At 35.4% G+C, this 22,550-nt stretch overlaps 2 protein-coding genes across 4 annotated transcripts in view; one reads left to right on the top strand and one right to left on the bottom strand.

Annotated features, from left to right (window-relative positions):
• The window catches only part of LOC134743454 (bone morphogenetic protein 1), a 477,569-nt gene that overhangs the window by 68,531 nt on the left and 386,488 nt on the right, over nt 1–22,550 (top strand). The window lies entirely within an intron of this gene.
• LOC134743453 (uncharacterized) overlaps nt 1–22,550 on the bottom strand; it is a 93,270-nt gene that overhangs the window by 9,959 nt on the left and 60,761 nt on the right. Inside the window, exons 1-2 of one of the 3 annotated variants that reach the window (XM_063676878.1) lie at nt 7,443–7,588; nt 717–958 (exon numbers count right to left, since the gene is read on the bottom strand). The exons of the other annotated variants lie outside the window; for them this stretch is intronic. Of the exons in view, the coding sequence (XP_063532948.1) occupies nt 717–920 (204 nt within the window). The 5' untranslated portion in view covers nt 921–958; nt 7,443–7,588. Of the gene's footprint in view, nt 1–716; nt 959–7,442; nt 7,589–22,550 lie in introns of those variants that run through there. 3 annotated transcript variants of the gene reach the window in all.

Below are 22,550 nucleotides of genomic sequence, written 5' to 3'. Positions count from 1 at the left end.
TTATTTTATACATGTAGGTACATATGTAGAGTGGGAAGACCTGATTTTTAATGCTCAAAAATTACTACATTGGACATTTTTATAAGACACGAATTATTCCTTTAATAAATGACATTTAATTGCTGTTTTGCTATTTAGTTGTTATTATGTTATTTCTACGTGTAGGTATTCCTCTGAATAACGGATGAACGAGTCTGCCAGCAGCAGTGCGAGATCGTTGATGTCTTTTGCACAAGAGACAAGGGCTTTGCTGTAATTGAACAGTTCTTCTATCGTTATTACGACTGTATTGGTTTCTTTAATTTTGATTTGCTTTGCTGGTATTTCAGTAAAGATACTGATTTCTATGCTGTAATGTGTCTATCCATATTATATTTACTTATAAGTTATTTAGTCGTTATTACAGTTTATGACACGGACATGGACATGGACGGATAAAGGATGACTCACGTTAGACCGGGCCGGAGCTTCCGGCGCTTACTTTTCTATGACATGACAGGTGATCACGTGATGCTTTCCATAGAAAACGAAGCGCCGGAAGCTCCGGCCCGGTCACGGCCCGGTCTAACGTGAGTCATCCATAAAACTGGTCGTTTAATAGATGCTTGTTTACCTGTAGACACTTGAGACAAATATACTTTACAACTAAACTATCGCCTTCCCTATATAGTTAGTATCTAAACTGATAACTGAATTACTTAAGTTATAAAACTTACTCTAAAGAGCGCTATAGTCGTCTGGCTCAGCGGCGCGCGTTCCGGCGAATCCCTCCTTCTAGTCCTCGGAAGCGTATTGTGCTTCACCGGCATCGAACCCACTACCACCATGTCCTTCGGCGGCAACAACTCCCGATCCTTCAGAACGTCGATCTTCGCCTTCCCATCGCTGGGCTCTTTGCGTTTGTATCTGAACTTTATCATTTTAACTCATTGTCATTCTGAGTTCATCGCGAACAATGCTACATAGGTATATATTCAGTATATGTAGCGATAAGAATACGGACCACGTTCGATACGTTTATATTCAAATGAGTACGTTTAACTATGCTAGTTTTTATTGCTTTCGTGAATTTTTCCTTTTATTATTTTATGTTTTATTGACCCGTCTGAAGCATTTACAATACAACACTTGGGGTGTTACATTCGCGAGTCTTTAAAAAACATCTAAGATACACTCTTTTCTTTAAAAAAAGAAGTTCACAGAATATTTAAAACGTTTAATTAATTCTTGAAACGTTTATCAAGAAACGGACCGTTCCATTTGGCGCGAAACACACATTTTGTTTTGACTAACAGGTGGTCACAAAGGACCATTTTTTTGTTGAGTTCAATTATTTAACAGTCACACCACTTTACCTATAGGTATTACACACACACAAATCGCACTTAACGATCCCTGATTGAAATAAAATTACATTTTCTACAAACTGAAACGCACATCACAGTTAAGGCTTTGAAACACACTGGAGAGGCTCCCGACCCAAGCTACCTTCCAGGTAAACTTTTTTTCGAAGCCTATTGTTAACTTAACTCACTTGGATTCCATCTCGCTCACTCTAGTTACACTTGATAACGCTATCTCTATTTTTTACGGCTACACGAAGCTTTGTTTATATTTCTAAGGCGATAAGTCATAGCGTTAAGTTTGGGTAGTTTTAAGATGTTTGCACACCACGTGCACAACCTGTAACGCACGTGTGCGTGTTGATATTTGACTACTTATTATCTAACAATAGCCTAAATAGGTTTCTTTACTAATCATAAAGTTATTGTTAAAATGGCGGAATATCTGAAAGAGATCCCTTAGCCCTTTATGTATGAGGCCAGCTATTGTTTTAATCTGGAATTTCTTGGTGTGGGATGTGTCTGTGATATCTCAATTGTATTGAATCCATACACTAAACTTGTTTTTTTTAATAACGTTTACCAATAATTATTTACATCAATACTTAAGTAATATACATGCATATATCCCTATTGAATAGTGTAATAATCACTTAAAAGTAAACCCTGTGCCTACCTAGGCTTTTCTACCAGTCAATAGTAATTGCAAGTGCTTTATTGAAAGATAGATATGTATAAGCGTGAAGTATACACAATTACACATATGACTCTACAATTTCATGTATAATTATTATGTATGTATCCATTAAACTACACTACACTGTTGATGTCATACAACTATTGATGTTGGTTCATTTAAGTATTATATATACAGATTATAGGTAAGTACAAGTATATCAGGTTTCTCATTTGAATAGATGTTTATTTTCCAGTTCTAATCTTTGAGACGTAAACAGATAACAAACTTGCATACATATTTCTCCTGACCTTAGCATAAACCGCTATGTAAAATATGTCATAAAATACAACAAAGTAAATTAACTATATTCACAAAGCACTAAAGAATTTGTTACTACAAAAATAACAAAACTTAAGATGCATTGTGGTCTTTATTGGCTCTTTATGTATGACTCACACTCCACACATCCAAGGAATGTCCGGAGGGATGAATGTGTAAACATTTTTGACAACTTATTCCCGAACTGTACAGAAACATAAGTAAAACAATACAAACAAACAAATATTATAAAAAAAGTCATGCATCAGTCAACTGATCGTATTTATTTTATGAATTGACTTTCACGTTGAGTCATAAGTGTGTCGAGTTGTACGATGACCAGTTTTCTTTTCGTACATGTGATACTTTTTGAATTTTTAGTACTTTTTAGTAACACGATATAAAAACACGATAACACGATATTAAAATTTAAGTTAGATAATAGTTTAGCTATATCACCAATAAGCCATAAAACACTGTTATATCGCCACTAAAATAGAGTAGAAAATTGTTATTGCTGTAAGCTTAAAAACTGACGAAATTAATTTGCGTTTATTAGTAGTTTTTTGTCTAATGACTTCCACGAAACATTATTTATATTCACCGTGATGTCATATTCTATAAGTGTTCTTCACACTATTAAGACTTGCTTGTTCATTTGTAAAGTCAAGTGGTTTAAAGTCACTAAAAGTGATCAAACTTAACCTTTAAGGATATCTAAGCTAATAATAAATAATCTTCCTTTACTAAGAATTTACGGCGTTGAGTTTAAAAAAGTGGCCATTAATCAGTGGCTTATTAGTCATTGACGTCTTCGTGATTTAGTACCTATACCTAGTGGTCGATCGAGATTCGAGATCCTTTCAGTTCTGCCCCTTGGGCCATTCTTGGAACCACGCATGCTAAAAAGCCTACCACCTTTTAAGGAAAATGGTTAAAGCAGAACGCCCACACATACGTTCTTTTACTTCCGCTGACTGATCGAAAATTTATTTTTATTGGGACATTATTTAAATTTGTTGCAAAATATATGAAAGTGTTACAGTATTTATTTATGAAATAATCACTTCCTACATTACCTGGTTTAAATAACAATTCTGTTAGTCTGATAATTTAGTTATTTATCTGTTATCGCAACTTTAACCTACCTAAAATATTTTCGACAGTCTACTTTAACCATAAGTCACGAGTTTGCCTCCAAAAACAGAAGAATTACAAAACAACACCTAAAACAAAAGATAATAATTTCAACATTTTACTAGTTTGTTTTAAGTATGTAAGTAGTATTTAGTAGATTGTACCAAGATATAAATTAGTTATATCTTGGTACAATCAAAGTATGGCAAAAATTACTACCCTATCACTATCATGTTCATGTTGTTTGTTTTTCTATGCAGAACTTTTAGGGCAATACTATGGTATGAACTGGCAATAAGTCTTCATTTGAACGTTTTTTTGTATCTGGTCCATTTCAGGGATTAGAAAGGTTTAATTTGACTCATATAGGCAAATTTTGTTTAAACCTTTATCTCAAACATTCGCGCAAATCACCGCTTTTACAAACTTGAATCGATAATTTGTATGAATGGCGCCGTGAGAGGTTCTCGACTTCTCGTGTGATAGGTCGCGATCTAGTTTCCAGCAATAACCACCGTAACGGCTCCATGAGCTAATCACAGTGCAGTGACAACTATAAGAACTAGAGCAATATTAAACGTGCTTTTAATAAGGAAACCAGATGCAACGAGTACTTTTGAGTGTAACTACCGACTACCTATATAGTTATGAGCCAACCTAGGTCAGGTTTGAGCTACTGCATTTTAATTTTTAGTAAGAAATTAGAATCAATGAGTTCGCCATACATTTAAATGTAAATATAAATATCTGTCAGTTATTTACGTAAACTTAGGTATGTACTCAGTTAATACAAATTAGGTATGTACTCAGTTAAGTCAACTTTTAGAAGTTCTTCTAGCTCTCTTTCCTACGAGGACATAGAAGAACTTCTAAAAGTTGACAATTAAATAATTTTCTTTTCACACACACACACACACCCATATACATACATACACACACACACACACACACACACACACACATTCACTTTAAAATTCCAATAAGTTTAAAGTTAGAATCAATATAATTTAAGATAGTTTTAGAATGCTTGTTTCTTTCTTTATGTTAATTAATTGTATAAACTCAAACTAAACTAAACTCATTCGAGTCTGGGTTACCTACGAGACAGGCTAAGCCTAGTGTAGGAACCAGAGTAACCTGACTGTATTTTTCTATACCAGGTACATTTTGTCAACTGTGTTTAATTTAAGTTAATCTTAACAACCCTGAAAATATTTTTGTGTACCTACAATAAACAAATTTAATACCTTAAAGTGATGATTAGTTTCGAGCACTTAACCTAACTTGAAAAGTGCCAGATTTCTCACGGTTCTTATGAATCAGCATCGACTCATTCAGAGTATTTTAAGAGAGTTCGGTGAAATGAAACATTAACATACATTATCGATTATTACGCTTATTACCTAACTTAAAACTTAAGAGTTAATAATGTCGTCAACAGTGAATCAGACTACTTCAGACGGATCTGTCGTTACTCAGCGATTGCCTAACAGTCCTTGTGCGCATAAGGCCATTTCTTTCTTAGAAACTTACAAAATGTCCACGTACCAAACCATCTAGGGCAACACGTTGATTTGAAAGATAGCGTTTTAGTTTACAAAAATGGCTCGATAAACCACGACTAGATTAACTATTCATACATAGGCAGGTCTACTTGACTAGTTTTCGTAACTTATTGCCAAATCCAAATTGGCTCGATGTAAAGGTGGTATACTTTTACGCACGTTAACTACCCGAAGATAATAGTTTGTTAAAAACATCCGCAGATTCAGAGAAACAATGGCTTCCTGCAACTCGCGATGTTACGATCTGAAGTGTGAATTGTGTGCGCAAATCAATAGAGCATGTGTAAGAAACAACCTCGACTTGAGACGTGAACAATGCCAATTGCACCAGAACTCTTAACACTATGGAATTAAGCGTTTCAACTTCAACAAGACTAAGTACGTGTGAAGCTATCGCCGCGGATCTAATCGGACCTGAAGCTATAGTTGTAAATCTATTTTCATTACTTGCCTGCCAAATAAATAATTTATTTATTATTATTATTTATTAATGTAACAATACTAATTAATATGATAAGGCTCACAATTGTAAAATGATTTAATCTATCTCATGTAATTAAATGTAATTAAAATAATGTAATCTATCTCATGTAATTAAATGTAATTAAAATAATGTAATCTATCTCATGTAATTAAATGTAATTAAATTAAATTAAATTAAATTACTTAATAGCTGTAGCTGCAATGCGTGTAGGTACAAATACAAATTATGGAACGGATATTGACAGGATTTTAGCACGCAGAACTTTCTTTAAACGATTCCCATAAACGTCTTTGCAAACGGAAACTCATCTAAAGCGCACTTAAGACATAGTTGATAAATCGCAGAAAGATACAGTTCCCGTTTCTAAGGGTGAATTACTAGTAGTTTATAATTAATTAAACTATTCCAGTTATGGCTGTGCTAACTGCGGTAAGATTTATTCAACATTCCTTGCTTCAGCATTGCTATCATGGCAGAAATTAAGCAATACTCGTACCTACCTTCGCAACCCTTTGCAAGACTTAGACTAATATAATAGATATACCAACTATTACGTGATCTAGCAAAACGATTCATTATCTAACAGGCAGTATGTGAACTCTTGTAACTTTTAATAGTTTTTATTGAACGAACGGTACAATCGATTTGTAATTGTATTCGAAAGCACATATAGCACAAGTATCTATAGAAGCTATAACAAATTGAGCAATCAACAAGTGACTAGCAAAGTGTGAAATATAGAAAAATGATTAAATAATTAATTGATAAGGAACATGCGTATATTGTTCGTTGTATAAATACATTTATGAACCAGAAGTCATAATTGTTTGTATAATATTGTTCACCATTCTCATCAGCCTTTGCGCAATGAGCAAAATATTGATGAGTGCCCTTTAGATACTTTGTAACTAGGTACAATGTTAAAGGTTTATACACGAGCGAAAATACTTTCCACAAAGATTCGTTCTTCGTTTGCAAGCTTGATGCAAGTTAAGTTATCTTATGTTTCGATAGTCAATATCGTTTCTATTTCAGAGTATCAACATATTGAAGTAATAAACGACGTAATTTTAAAGGGAACGCGAGTGAAAGTGAGCCAAATCGGCTCCTACTACACTGTTTGCCAATTGCCCCTTTCCAAATAGGTCGCCTGCAACTCACGAGAAACCGCGGCCACGCTGAAGCCATCAAATGCAAACCAAGCTCTTTTACACAGGACTTGTATCAAAATTGTCGTAGCACCTAAAACGTGTTTGAGTGGGAGTAATTTGCAATTGGTCACGAGGACAATGAGAGTATTAATACGCGAGTGGGTTTGTTTTGCGAATAAGGTAACAAAAGGGCAGACATACGATTGAAGTAAGCGCTCCTATAATATCCTATTTGGTAAGAGTATGTTGGTTTGCATGGCCACAAGTGCAGCGGGTGAACAATGGGGCCGAATAATGACATGTAATTAGTGACGCATTACACCAACTGCCAGAAAAACGTGTATAGACTATAGAGTCTTAATGGGTTGAAGAGTTATGTTTTAAGTATAAGTACGTTGCGTGAAGTTGCCTGATAAGATTAGATAACAAAGCTCTTTAAGTTAAAAAGCGTTTTGAGATGCTACATATGTTCTCTTATGCTTTGTATGAACAATATGGCAAGGTAATTGTTTTTTTTTTTAGTTTCAACTTGTAAAACTACGCGCTAAGTATTGTAATTGCCTAACTAAAACAAGCACCTATAGGTAAATGTTGACCCTGAAGTGTATGGTCCGTATTCTATCGCAACATTTAAATATTAATCGCAAGTAGACAGTGAATTTGTATTGCCGTGGTAGCACACAAGGCTAACAAGTCCAAGCACTGCAGATTCCAAGATTTCCAACACATTCACTTCGCTACACTTTAAATCGACACTTCACTTACGAAAACACATGTGTGGTATAACTTTAGGTTATAATAACCTACACAATCACAACATAACAATGTTTTTTTTGTTTCACGTATGCGCGCGTCTACACGGCGCGATAGTTACAATATACTGCGCGCGCGACGCAGATATCGCGCAGTGACAGGCGCGAGCGACGAGGACGAAGCATGGAGGCTTTGGATTCTCATTTCAATCGCATACCAAGCACAGACAAGCCTAAGGCTCTGTCAAACCAGCATAAGCGTACTCTTCAATTAAGCATAGATATAGAGGTCACAACAAACTGGGCGTCGGAAAATCTCTTATCGCGCATGCAACGATAATCCAAGACGCCGGCGCCGGTTTTCATACAAGTGAGAGAGACAGCAGAGAGGCTTGCGCGGGAGTCCGGTTACGTATAAGCTGGTTGCGAGCTTTGTATGGTTTGAAATAGATGTTTAATGAATTATCTATTTAGAGGTGACGGAAGCTTAGACCATTATGTTTAATTGAGGTAGCGGAAAGCCTTGTGGAAAATCTTTATACTTACTCAGTTATACTAAGTAACAGTAACAAAACATCAATGGAAGTAAATGTTATGTAGAGAACACTTTATGCGTTCTATTTCTAAACTACCAGCTAAATTATGTCACCTTTTTTTTAATGACACAATATGTTCGAACGTATTTACCTCCTGAAATATTTTCATACTAACAATATTTCAGAGTACCTATCTGAAAGAGTGAATATAAAATTGTAGACTTTTTATTTGAAAAACTTTTAGAGATACTTTTTTTTAGAAACAACGATGATATACCATTGAACTAATTAGCTGGCATTGTGCACGTTAATTAATCAAAACTTCAACGCTGACAATGAAGCACTGTCAAAATGACATTGAAATTTGATATCGCTGATTTCTAAAATTAATTTAGAAAGACTATTAAAAGCGTCCTGTCGCTGATTAGACTAGAGAACCGTGAGTAATCCGACCAGTGTGGTGAGCTAATCGCGCCCAGTCTATATTTCCAAGACCTGGTAAATTGAACCTAATTATTGGACAGTTAAGATATAATTTTCAGGGAAAAGCTCTGAATAATTTGCTTCAAATAATTATTCGTGTAGATAAATTACATAGAGTATTGAAATCTGAGACCACGATCATACTGCAAGTTTCATGTAAGACAAAGTTGTGTTATTGCACGAAGATGAAGCAAATTGTGGTAAAGTCAGCCAATTACTCGGGTAACGCACTGAAAATAACTTGTCAGTTATGTCGAACTGTCAGATTTGAAATAAGAAAAACCGTATAGTTTTCAGTCCGGTTTTCCAAAATCGGGCACATAGCAGATTAACACAGTCAAAGGCTCTACTTTACTGAAAGTAGTCACTTTCACGACAGTTTCGATTAAGCGAATAGCGTATGTATTTGTGCAGGTGTCTTCATAAAACAAACATAGGTTCATTTTGTTTTTGCCGTATTGTGATCCACAGGTGTGTCCATATTTACAAAGCATCAGCCGGCTGCAAGACTTAAATCGTATACTTACATTATAAACTACTCCTATTTATTAAAGTTATGCGCTTTGTGCGCATTCTATTCGATTCGTGGTACGTAACTATCCTTTTTTTAGGGTTCCGTACCCAAAGGGTAAAAACGGGACCCTATTACTAAGACTCCGCTGTCCGTCTGTCTGTCACCAGGCTGTATCTCACGAACCGTGATAGCTAGACAGTTGAAATTTTCACAGATGATGTATTTCTGTTGCCGCTATAACAACAAATACCTACTAAAAGGTACGGAACCCTCGGTGCGCGAGTCCGACTCGCACTTGGCCGGTTTTTTAATGTAGCCAATGTCTAATAAGTAGGTAAAGATTTCTGAGATGTATAGTTTCTATTATCTATACGTTTGTGTACAGTCTGTGACAACAAAACATATTAATAATTATGTACGCTAGTAAAGCGCTCAAAAATATTCAACGCGACTAGTAGCGACATCCACCAACCACCAACTACAGCAAAAGTGACTGAAAAGACAGTTCTGCTCTACTAATAAATTCCAAGCCTAAACTGATATTCATAATATGATATATGTGGTGAAGAAGAATTACTATGTCACTATTGCGTAGCGTAGAATTTGCCGTGCCACGATTTACATGCCAGTCAAGACTTTAACAAGATTAAAGTGCATTGCGCAAAGTATTTTTTAGCTAACTGTACATATACAAATGAAGTCTAAAACCCGTCGCTGCACCGGTTCTGCAACACGACAACATCCTCATTTTGCATAACGATAACACTAAACGTAACGCTTCGTATCCCGACACTTTTTATCTGTCGTCCCGTGTTTATTTACCTTATTTACATGTCGGTAAAGGTCAGAATGCAATGAACTAGTAATGGGAAGGAGCGTTGAGTATAAGCATAGGTGTCTTATTAAAATGCAGTTTAAAACAATTACTGTCTTCGCCATTTTACGTTTATGTTAGACAAGACTGAACAGCCTCTTTCGGGTCTGTGTTTTCCCATCAGCTTGATCAGCTATTCCACGGCATGAGGTAGAGCGCGAGTCAAAAACTTAATCACATCTAGGATAAAATAAAATAAAACATTACTTCACATAAAACTTAAAGATCAAATTAATTGAACCGTATAATTCGACCAATCGTAGTAATTGTTATCCTTGCGCCGAAACTAGAAAGGACCTAAAAAGGTCAGCAAGCTTCAAGCGTTAAGAGTAAGACCATGAACTTACAGCTGCACATTCATATCTCATTAGGTGCGCAAACGCAGTTATCACCATTGTAACTTGACCTCCAGCGCCGCCTTGACTACAAGTAATCGGAGAGCTTGTTTGTACTGGTGGTTTATCTTTGACACACTCGTGCTTGGTAAGCGATGGGATGATACGCTTAATCGAATTTCGCCACCGAATAATTAAGTAGGTAAAGGTTTATTTGATAAAGAAACGTTTACTTCAAATGTTCGTTGTAATATTATTAAGATGAATATTTAATTTAGCTACCTATACATAATTTCATTAAAAGTTCAACTTATCCTTAAGAAATTTAGACGGTATTTTTTTTTATAAACTGATAGGCGATTGGCCCTAGTCACACCTGATGGAAAGTGAAGACAGGGCCTAAGATGGAGCTCACCGGTTCGGTAATAGCCTATTTACTCTTGCTTTAATTGAACCGTCTAAATGGGGCTTTAATGAGACATGACATCATTTATTTGAATACTTATCGCTAAACGTATGTAATTTCTTGTATGTTATGTGTTAGTTATGCTACATCATTAAATATCGTGCCATCTAGGTTGTACAATGGGTAAACATAAAAAATTTAGACGTATTTTATCACTTAATACAGTTGGAATAAGAAAACGTATACATGTTTATGACCGTGACGTGCATTGTTCAATTATTTAGCAACGCCGATTTAACGCTTGTACATCTTTAGTCCGAGGCTACACAAACAAGCGGCTCGTTAGCTTGTTCCTTTGACCATTTGTATACTTTATTACAATTATATAAGGTCTGATGATGGTCAGTGTTGTTAGTAATAGTTGTAGATACGAATCTGTGCCGCGGATCCCACAAAATGTCAAGAGCTTACGTACATCGCATTCGCAAATCAATGTATGATGGGGTTTAGCAATCGCGTCAGATTCTACATTACTATAACTGTGTAACTGGCAGCTAGATCAAATATTCCTCTTAAAAAACTAAAGCTATTAACAACCGGTTCAAGTAATAATTAGGTAAGCGATAAGTAGACAATCTCCATGGATAATTTGTCATAGAAAGATAGTGAGAAAGCGGAAGACAAAGTAGTTATTATAAGGACGTAAAAGAGTAGCTCTTAATAAGATAAGACGATGACTACAAGCTTCATCAGCTGCAGGTTAAGAATTTTTTAATACAGTTGCTCAAAAAGTGCTACTTTACGTAGCTGTTTAGCGTGCGGAAAGTTGGTTTTCGCGAACTAGTGCTTTTTACTTTTCCAATTTTTTAAATTTATACTTGTTCCAATTCATGACTACTTATTGATAAGTGATAATATTAGTTTCTTTTAAACGTCGTAATCAACATAAAAACCTACTGTTAATGTAAGAATAAGAAAAATTTACATATTTCATAATTTAATTACTTACCTCATCATAATTATAACGGGTTTATTTTTTAATATTGAAGATTGAAAAACCGTTCTTAATAAGTTGTCTGAATGGAACGGAACAGCTATGGAAGTTAGAGGAAGGAATAGCTGCCGAAACGCCTGTCAAAGAAGAGGCGTTTTTTCTTACTTTTACTACCTAATAAGAGGCCTTTTAAGTTTCCAAAGTTTTTATTCCTTACTTGTTGTTTTTATTATTTTTTCGCAACTGTATTAAAAAACGTCGTTCGATACACGTGTGGAAATGTCATTCTTCGGTCGTCCCGGTATCCCGATATCTCGGTACTCGTGGAGTAATGACATACTTTCCGCACTAGCATCGAAATGTACTATTGTACTTAACTCTATGTTGTTAAAAAGAAGTGTACGGCAGCAGTAGCGGATGAGAGAACGCTCCAAAAGTATCAACCATCGAGAATATAGATATAAATTAAATTTTTTTAACAAGCAGAAACGTCTGCGATCGATGCTATTAAGCTTAGAATAAATTTAAAAGTGGAAAAATTACTCCCTTGGGTGTGACTTGGGTCTCACCCAAGGCAGTAATTTTTCCACTTTTAAATTTAATATAGATATATCTCTACAGTTCGCGTTCTAAAGTATAAAAGCCAAATTGTACTACAGACAGGGACGTATGTGTTAAGCTATAAGAGAATGACGCTTAGTCTGATCCGTGTCTTTTGATGCTAATTGTACTGTAATGTAAATCACAATTTCTACAGCAGCCATTACAAATATGCATATACTTTTTCGCAAATAGAAAGCTAAGCTTCAATCTTTAATTTGGCAAAAACAAAAACAAGTCACACGTAAGTAGAACCAAGCAATTAAACATACAATCTCATCTCTCAAGTTAAAACAGCGTATAATTAATGGGTAGTTGAAAGTAAGTCCTCCCGGTGTTGCACCGTGTGAACTCGATCACAATGCTGCTTTTTGTTAAGAGAGTTCAAGCGATTATATGCAAGTTTAGGTGTAGATTTCCTTATACTGCCTTATAGAGATGTCGGCTATGGGACCAGTTTCCCAGGAAGAAGTCACGCTAGGTTGGTTCTTGAATTCTAAGTGAGGAAGTGCTTAAGAATCTGTGGATTAATCCGCTAGTATGTGCTTAATATAAAGTTACGATTATGGACTGTGATTTGTGGTTGCTTGTGTCCCGTTTATGTTTTCGCGACATCTATGTGACTTTGTAAGATCGTAAGGTATGCATACATATCCCTATAATATCCGTACTTGACGTAGTACTTGGCATGAAAACTTAGCGTGGCCCGACTCTAGCGCACCTGGGGACCAAATGTTAGCGTACCATAAAAGATAATTTATAAGAAATTACAACCTTTTCTTCCAATTCACAGAAAGAGCATGGGTAATTTGTTATGCTTATGCTATTTAGCTTATTTTAAAACAGTAGATAGGTAGTTTCTGCTAATAAAATTGACCTAAAATTGCTGCAGGGTCTAAGGTTGGTATTTATGTTAACTAGTCTTAGGCAAGCAGTACGGCCCAAAGAATCTGGAATTTTCTGGACTCAACGGGCATTAGTAACGAACTTTAAAGGGCCGTCACAATAGATTACTGCTTGGTCGACGTGACACTCACAGGCCCACAACACCCCAACAATAAATAAATAGGCAAGCAGTAAACTTCAAGTTATGGCATGACATTTAGAATGAAGGACATTTGATACGCGTATTAACTATAGAACACAAATGGGTAAAGTTGATCATTACTTGCTAGGGTGGTATCAATATCGTGTTTTTATCGTGTCTAGACCATCTTTCGCAGGTGTGTAGCATATTTATTTCTTACTAGGCTTTTTTACACATAGATATGCACCTGTAGTATCACCTACTTATGTATTTGTGTTTCACGATTCGTATTATTTATTTAATCGTAAATTTTAGCTACCACCATGTGTTCAAAACATCTGTCTATTTAATAAATATATGGAAAAATACAAACACCATCGTAACTGTTGTTTTTTCGCATTAAAACAAAGCAATGGTATTGACTGTGCGTCTGGGAAACAATAAGTAACGGGCCATCTCAAGTTGAGGTTGAGATTCTCAACCTTCGGCGGAGAATGGTCAGCAGGCTGGAATGTAGATTGGAACCATTATCTCAGTTAAGAGCTGTCTGTGGTATAATTACAATTCGCTGCTGTTATGCAGTATTGTTTATATTGCAAGCAGTTTACGTTCTTTGCAATCTTGGACTGCATTAAAAAAATACAACTTCAAGTGAAATGACACAAGTATATTTGCCGTTAATACATCACACATCTAAGTATTCTTTTTATGACAACATTAGTTCTGGAGTTAAAAAGAACTTTTCCCCTCACTAGCTCGGAAAGTTGTCTTTTATCCTTCAATACAAGCGGGGAAAAACGCGTTTTATCCACTAGTGGGGAAAGTAATTTGACCTTGGATGGAGCGTGTTTAAGTAGCTTGACAGATAACAAAACGTAAATCGTTTATAATAGTGATTCGTTCTATATTAATTATCATTAAATAAATGGTTTGAGAATCTAATGAAAAATACCAAATTTAGCTTTATTTAATGATTTAAGTCATAAACCTTAAAATTCCATAAGAAACGTTTGTTTTTTTATAACGATGTTAAATATAATTCTGAACGCACAAGTTGAGTCGATGCAATTTCAAAACGCATCGTTGACATTTCATACGTCAGAAATGTCAACATTGTCAACAAATTTTTTACTACAAAACTTTTCTCACCGACTCGCGTAAAAATACACAACTTCCAGAGTTTTCTGTTATAATATCGTAAAGAAATGAGTGATTCCAGTGATGAAGATGATCTAACGCCTGTGGATGTTGCATTTTCCTCGCTATAGTGAGGTGAAAAGTTTTGTGTTATACACGGGCGCAAATGTATTTTACTTCTCGTGTGTTGAAACACTCGCTACGCTCAGGATTCTATTTTAGAACCACTCGCTTCGCTCGTGGTTCACCTATAGAATCCTTTCGCTTGCTCGTGTTTCAATTCTACACTCGCGGGTAAAATACAACTTTGCACCCTTGTATAACAAATAACTATTAATGTGACAGTTGGCTTCACTGTACTGCATATCTCTAGGACCCTTTTCTCTGCGATTACGCATGTAATTATGTTCCATGTACCTATTTGATTCTTCTGAAGTGTCCAAGTCTATCTCTTTTCATCTACGTATATGTTCGTTCGAAAGTATAAGGTATAAACTTTTATTGAATCAATGTTGTTACAATTTCATCTCGCTACAAGTTATGGGATTAAAACCAGTCTAATTAATACAGAAATGTCAAGTGAGATAATTTATCAGGTGCATACAATACAAGTTTCGGTGTTTGGGCGTAACTGGTCTAGTGAAACGGACAAGTGGACGATATTTGGGGCAAGTGTGTCATCGGCGTACACCTAGACGTTCACACGTGGGATAAAGTAAATTACCACTTTCTTTCAGAGGACACTTTTAATGGATTAATCTTTAAGAAAGAGATATCCATATTTGAACAAAAACATATATTTTACACATAAATAAGAAGTAATCGATTGGGTTTATTTAGCGTTCGAAATATGGAATATCGTCTTACAAAAGTCGAGGTAGTATCAGACTGCCAGGGATACTAGACGACAACATTCATACATTCTAATTTTCACAGATAAATATATTCATAATGTTAAACAAATAAAGATAACAAAAAAAAAATTACAGCAAATACTCGTGCTCTACACGAAGTCTTTTACGAAATTAAAATTGATGACTGGTCTGGCCTATTGGGTAGTGACCTAGTGACCCTGCCTGTGAAGCCGATGGTTCTGGGTTCGAATCCCGGTAAGGGCATTTATTTGTGTGATTTGTTCCTGAGTCTTAGGTGCTTTCTATGTATTTATGTAATTGTATATTATATAATTATATCGTTGTCTGAGTACCCGCAACACAAGCCTTCTTGCTGTGGGACTTAGTCAATCTGTGTAAAAATGTCCTGTAATATTTTATTATTATTTATGTTAAAATGTATGTAATGTATCTTACTAACTTGTCTAATACTGTATTGCCCCAAAAAATTCATTCATATATATAAGTTGGAAATGTCGAGGTACTGCGTATGGTTTTTCTACTGTGCATCCGTCAATGGGCACAGAAAATTGGTTTCCATCCAGCATCAAAACCAATTTGTTGTAATGTAATGCAGTTTGCACGCATCGTATACGTAGATTTAATGTGAGAGTGAGTTGTGAACAGTAAATCACATGTGATTACTGTAAACTGAACATAATATGGCGTGGAGACAATAATTATTAAAGAAAACAGGTTGGGAAAACGTAAAAATATATCTAGTTGTTGTGTGACAGTTTATGACTTGTAGCAAAACCAAATGTATTTTGAAAGCAAAATGTAGTAATAATGAAAATAAATTCATCTATGATACTAATAGTTGTTTCAATTCGTCCATTGACAAAGTCTGATACTTACTTACTTACTTAATGGCGCAGCGACCCAAAATGAGTCTTGGCCTCCGACACGAGTATACGCCAGTCGTGTCGATCCTGTGCCATCTCCCGCCAGTTATCGGCATGGAGATGGATGGGACTTGGGACGCCAGGTGGGGCGGAGGCCGATCGGACGGCCCAGGTATCGCTGGGGCGATGCTGTTGGAGTAGATTTGAGCGATCTCCATGCCATGCCATGCCATGCCGAAAGTCTGATACAAATGTTAAAAACTTTTTAGTACGCGTTAAGGCCACTTCTTAAAATGTATCGTCAAATCGTTCGCGTTTCCCGAACGGTTTTGACCCCTGACGACATTTTAAACAAAACATATACAGTATTAAGTAACTGCTTTTCAGCAGAGTAAGACCGTTAAATCGTTGCAATATTTAGTTTAACGTAGACGTTAATTGCTTGATCCTTCGTGCCTATTCGGCTGACCACGGCAGTCTTTAGCTCATATTTTATGGCCGTGTGAATCTCCCAAACTCAGGTGCTTTTGTTAATGTTGGTTCAGGTTGGATTGTTTAATGTACAAAAAAAGGGCTTTTTTCACTAAGATTTTCACGTGACTTGTATCGTTTTATAGGTAGAAGATTGTATTGTAGAAGACGCCCCGTGAGTCTTTACAAAAGCGTCAGCTAAGAATCAACTTAGATTTACGACCACGTATCACGGTGAAGTTTGCTTTTAAAAGCACCTGCAATTAGTTACACTTTGCGTTTTCAATTCATTGTATGGGAAGCTTACAGTCTATAACAGGAAGCTTGAAGTACTACGTAGTAAAACCAGCAAGTCTATTTGCAGCAAGTTTATTTTGACTGACAAAATAAATACTTTCTGTTAGTTAAAAAAAGTTTGTTTACAATCTTTAAATCTTGAACTACCACCAGTCAAGAAATTACCACAAATTTCTTCAACAAGCTACAAACGTTCAAAGCGAAATATTGCTGTTTAACTTTTACTCTTCGTGTCCCAAATTAACTTATTTCACGGTCCCTTTTCTCTGCAACTACCTACACACAATATTCCCAATAATTATTCTAAAGTGCAGTGAATTCCGAGTCTACTATCTCTCTTTTCATCATATGAAATCAAAATATTTTAGGTACACTAATTTGAGGTGGCTTTCCAGCACATTTTTATTCTATAAAAATTTAGTTTTATGAAATATAGTCCATGACTATACGTGCGTGTGTCTTAAAATGGCATTACGACTATCTTCAATACATTTATGGGTATATTGTGTAGTAATAATACTTGATGGGTATTATATTGGCTACTGTTATAAGCCACGGCATGTATGTAACCACAGCGGGTCTCGGCCGGGGCGCGCGTGCGTCAGACGGCAATGACATGTGCATGATTGACATGCGCTTGCGCCTACGATGTCCCCGCTGATTGCTGGCTCTTGAGGTACGTGCGGTTTGACATTGATATTGGTGTCTATTCATGTCAGAAATCTTTGAGGAGTTATTTTAATTTGGCAAAGAGTTTTAATATTTTTATACATGTAATACATAATGTATGTCCCTAGGTAATAATGCTACTAGTATACTACTATTAGTACAGGAAATACGCGAGTAAATTTAACAAATATACATATGTATAACCGGATCTCTCTAGAAACACAACATCACTAAAATTGCGATATCAATTTCAATTCTATAATGGTAAAAATATTTTTATTAAGTAAAAAAAACCTTATAAAATATCGGTATAATTACAACTGGACTGTGTCAAGTTCAATAAAAATCAAAGAACAACTTAGACACCAGCTTTCCAGTATTACACCATACGGTATAATTTCCAAGTATCCATCATTATAATAATTTATTCACCATAATCAAGACAGTAATCAATCAGATACCGACTAATGACTTCGTGCAGCTAATGTCGTATTGGCACACAACCGAAGCCATACAAAGACTTAACACTAATCAAAACTACTTTTTTTAGGAAACTACTAATAAAGTTTAGATAAAATCGAGGGACCATTGACAGTTTGGAAGATGCGACCGCCCACGGTCTTCCTACGATGAACTTTGACTGTAAGTATCAGAAGCGGTTGATAATGCTATAAATCTGGCAAGATTAATGTTGGTATAAACTAATAGTGACAACCTTAAGAGGGCGTGTAAAGCCAAGAAATTAGAAAGGAACAAAAGATATAGCTAAGCTCGCCGTGTGAAACGTACGATGGAAGATTTTTGGCGATTAAGCGGCTTTTAACATTTTAAATATATAACTCAATAACTCTGAAAGTGTACGTTTGATTAAAATTTACTTATATCATTAGCTGTTTTATGCTAAAATTATACTGCTATGGTATACAGGGTAACGATTTACAATTGATAATAAATGGAATTCAGACATGGTTGCGAAAATAAATGAAAATTAGGAATTTTCTATATGCCCAACTTGAAAACAAGTATGCTCTTTGTAAATATAGTCTAGTTCCTGTGAGAATTTTTTATGGCATTTGCCCATGAATAAAACGGGTAAAAATTCAATATAAAAACTAAAATTTTGTGTTGAGGTGAGTGGGTGAGTGTGGATGAGAGGTATTAGGGAAGTGATTTGTTGATGGTTTGTGGACGGACGGCGGGGGCGGCGGCGCCGGCGCACGTGGCTCGACGTGACGCCTACCGGACTATCTACCCACTACCTACCTACGTAAGGTAGGAATGGGTTCAATAGGTGTACTAAACTGTCGATCTGATTATCGCGGCGCTAATTGCCGAACGGTGGGCGATAGCCTTGCTTCTAATAATGATGTAGGAGTGAGTTTATCATATCTTTGCATTTTCTCTACATTTGCAATAAAATAGTGAATTTTACTTTTGTTTCATACGCCTATTAAATTAAACAGTCGGTGTATAACATGATCTCAAGAACTAATAGACAGCAGGAGGCGTATTCTGATTGTGTAGGATCTGAATTTGATTTTTGATCTGTCAGTGTCAACGTTTCTGGTTGAAGAAATGTCACTTTTAACATATCGACCAGATTATCCAAATGAAATTCATAACCTGTTACAATTAGCATACGGGTCCAAATTAAATGTGGTACATTTGTATGACTCCTAAGATTTATTAAGTACCAATTTGCATGCTGTGTAACTAAAACGTTTCATAACATCATAGAGTTCATAAATCTCATTGTGTTCGAAACATGGCAGAATAGAACCTGACGGCCATAGAAGCATAGAACACATGTCCTAAAAACCGTTCTATACGCGTATTGACAATACCTGTATTGTTGAGGTGCATCGCACAATGCACAGGATGCAATAATGCAGGTAAACGGGTGTTTTTTTGCTTCGAAAATGGAGGGTGGACAAATCGAGAGTTTTGAATTGTGATCGTTTTGCAGATACGGATAATTGCGGGGAACGATGTAGGCGCGATTAAATTGAGATCGTTATAGCAAGGTGTTTTAAGATTTCGTTTGACATTAAAATGTGACTTGATATTTTGATAAAAAGTGTTGTAGAGACGTGAAAAGTTCCTTTTTTGTGTGCAATTAAGTAATTAGCAAGAAATGTATGTACATATTAATATTTTCCTAAAATAATGAGAATGAACACGAAAAGACAGCGCAGATGACGCTGCAATTATTAAAAACAACATGTCTTTAGATAAGCGAAATCCTAAGAAACATAAACTACAAATTTTTGTTTAGATCCAAGAAAATTGTAAATATTTATGGTCTGTGAGTTTAAACCCCGTTGTAACTTTATATTAAGTACTTCAACAAGGTTAACATTAAAGGACACTTTTAATGGATGTTCAATGTGAAGATAACATGTCTTTATGTTTGATAATGTTATTCGCATTTGTTCTTCTAACCTTCAGGCTATGCTAATGCAAATGTATACGTATTTGAATTTGATCATAAGATCATAACCTCCTGTAAGTCACTGGCGCACTATTCGGAAACCGGCATATTGACATTTGAATCGTATTGATTTCATGACTAATTAACCCCTATCTTGACAATATAATCTTACAAGATATAGGTACATAATTTGGCGCCCCCTTTTTGAGTATGGGCTTGACACACGAATTTTTCTTTAATTTTGCTAAGGAATAGTGCTGAGACGATAGCGAAATCGGATGAAATTCATTGTATAGGCCTGGTGAAACTACAGATTACCCCCTACGTTACACACATATGTAAGAGGGCGACACACAAATTTTATATTAGATTGAGGTACCTAATAATTTCCCCTCTGAACGCAGGCTCTGCCCATGACGACGCAGAACGCAGAACGTGTAAACGAGAAGCCTAACCGGTCCTGCAGCTGCGTTCGACACGATTATAACGGCAACTCTATTAATGAACTTACGACCAAGAGCATAAGGCTTACAGTTTCTTGTACATCATTAAACATGACTTCAGAATACGGTGATCTATCGGTATTATGTTACAGCGATTAATCCCAGCACGTGTCTCTCGCGTGACTACCCCCATCGAACGGTCAATCGAAACGAATTATCAAAACGATGCCAAAGGATGGTCACGCATCGTTATATAAAGGCATAAAATACTAATGTGAATTCAAAAGGCTAAAATTCATGGGAACCTTAAATTGGGATGTTTCGGTGACGCCTGCAGCAAAGCATTTTTAAAGTGCCTGCACGTATCGAGTGGCAAAGAGTTTTTCATTTTCGTTTAGCGCAAACTATTTGGTAAGGACTAATATATCACTAATATTTTTTTATATATTATGTCTGTTTTTTGCGTGTCGTTGGCGTATTTGTCGTCTCATAGTTTTAATTCAGGTCCCCACTGAAAACCAGCGCCACGGATTTTTTGTCTGTATTTTTATTGTCTGTATGTCTTCTTTTCTATATGTAATATGTTGTGGCGTTAAATAAAAGTATTTTCTTTCTTTCTTTCTTTCTTCTTTCTTTCATAAGTCGGTAAGTATGTATATAAGCATATCTTGCAGATCAGAGGTCACATAAAAAGAAAAAATTTAATAAATATATATTATATGTACAATTCTATCTTTTTAATAAATTTTTATTAAAATGAGTATTTGAGTAATTATCTCATAGATAAGTATGTTCTTGAATGGGATTTTAATTTTGAAAGAAGTAAGTATCTTGTTGTATAATAGTTTATTGCCCTAAACGACAAGGGACAAGTATGTATTTCACTGGTTTTATATCGTTTTTAGTTAAAACGTCTAATAGTGATTGCTCTGTACCGAGCCAGTGTAATCTGTAATCTGCGCATTATCGCTCAGTCCATCGCTTGCGAGTAACGCGATACTTTCCCCGTATCGGGTCGATCGGCCTTACGATCCAGTTACGTGTACGGGGCTAATTCGTTAGGAAATCAAACCTCGTAAGCTTCACTCAAAGTCAAATCACGAGAATGAATGCATTTTGGTATAAAAAATTAAAAGCGACTTTATGACGTTGTAATAAAGTTGTTAAGAAGAAATGGATATTGATTAAATTTGATTCTGTTCATCACATATTGGAATCTACCTATAAGGTATGTGAGGAGAATATAAGTAAACAATATACAAAATGGTTATATTTATAGATGTAAATGCTATCTGATACGGTTAGGTTTAGGTACTACTATCTATGAAATAAAACTATGAAAACGGATTATATCGCGTATATTGAATTTATAATACATCCCGACGTTTCGAACTCTTTACAGCGTTCGTGGTCAACGGGTGACTGAGGAAAAATTACAAAGTGCAAAAATACCCACATACTAAAATAATGAACAATCATAAACTACAAACTTTAAGGCTGGTTGTACATGCAAAATCGGTTCATAAGGCTAGTTATACACTACAATTATTTTCAAGTAAAGATATATATATATACGCGATAAAAACTACTATCTATTTATGAAAATAATATGACCTCAATTTTGGCAAAGACTAAACATATATTATTAATGTCGTAGGTGGCTTATGCTGATATATTATAATTTATTAATCAGAAATAAGCTCTAGTTTCTGATTAAGCTTTGCAGAACTAAAAATACAGTTTCTGTTTTCCTATCTTTGTACAGACTGTGTTAGCCAAATCTAATTAAAATAAATAACAAAGTTAGGTCATACATTGTATATGCAACGACATTATAAACAATAACAATAAACAAAATGCCCAATAAAGAAAAACAATCAATACTAATTGACGTTTGTAGGTAACATTGACACATATTAACGTACATAGATAGATATAACCGTTGCCTAACTTGAACGCAACCCAGACCAAACAAAGGCATTAAATTACAGTCCTGTATGGAGTGGCGCCTAGATTTAGTCTACAAAGTAAGTTAGATATAGATATAATAACTAGTTATAATAGGGCACGACTGTGCTACGTGAAATGCCTAAAGCTAGATTATTTAAGGTCCGTTATAACATTTGTTACAATATAATATATTTTAACACATATTTTCCACATGTT

This window comes from Cydia strobilella, chromosome 8 (genome assembly GCF_947568885.1).
Source record: "Cydia strobilella chromosome 8, ilCydStro3.1, whole genome shotgun sequence".
NCBI lineage: Eukaryota > Metazoa > Arthropoda > Insecta > Lepidoptera > Tortricidae > Cydia > Cydia strobilella.
The sequence above is the reverse complement of the archived record's forward strand: the minus strand, read 5'-3'. Positions and strand labels throughout refer to the sequence as shown.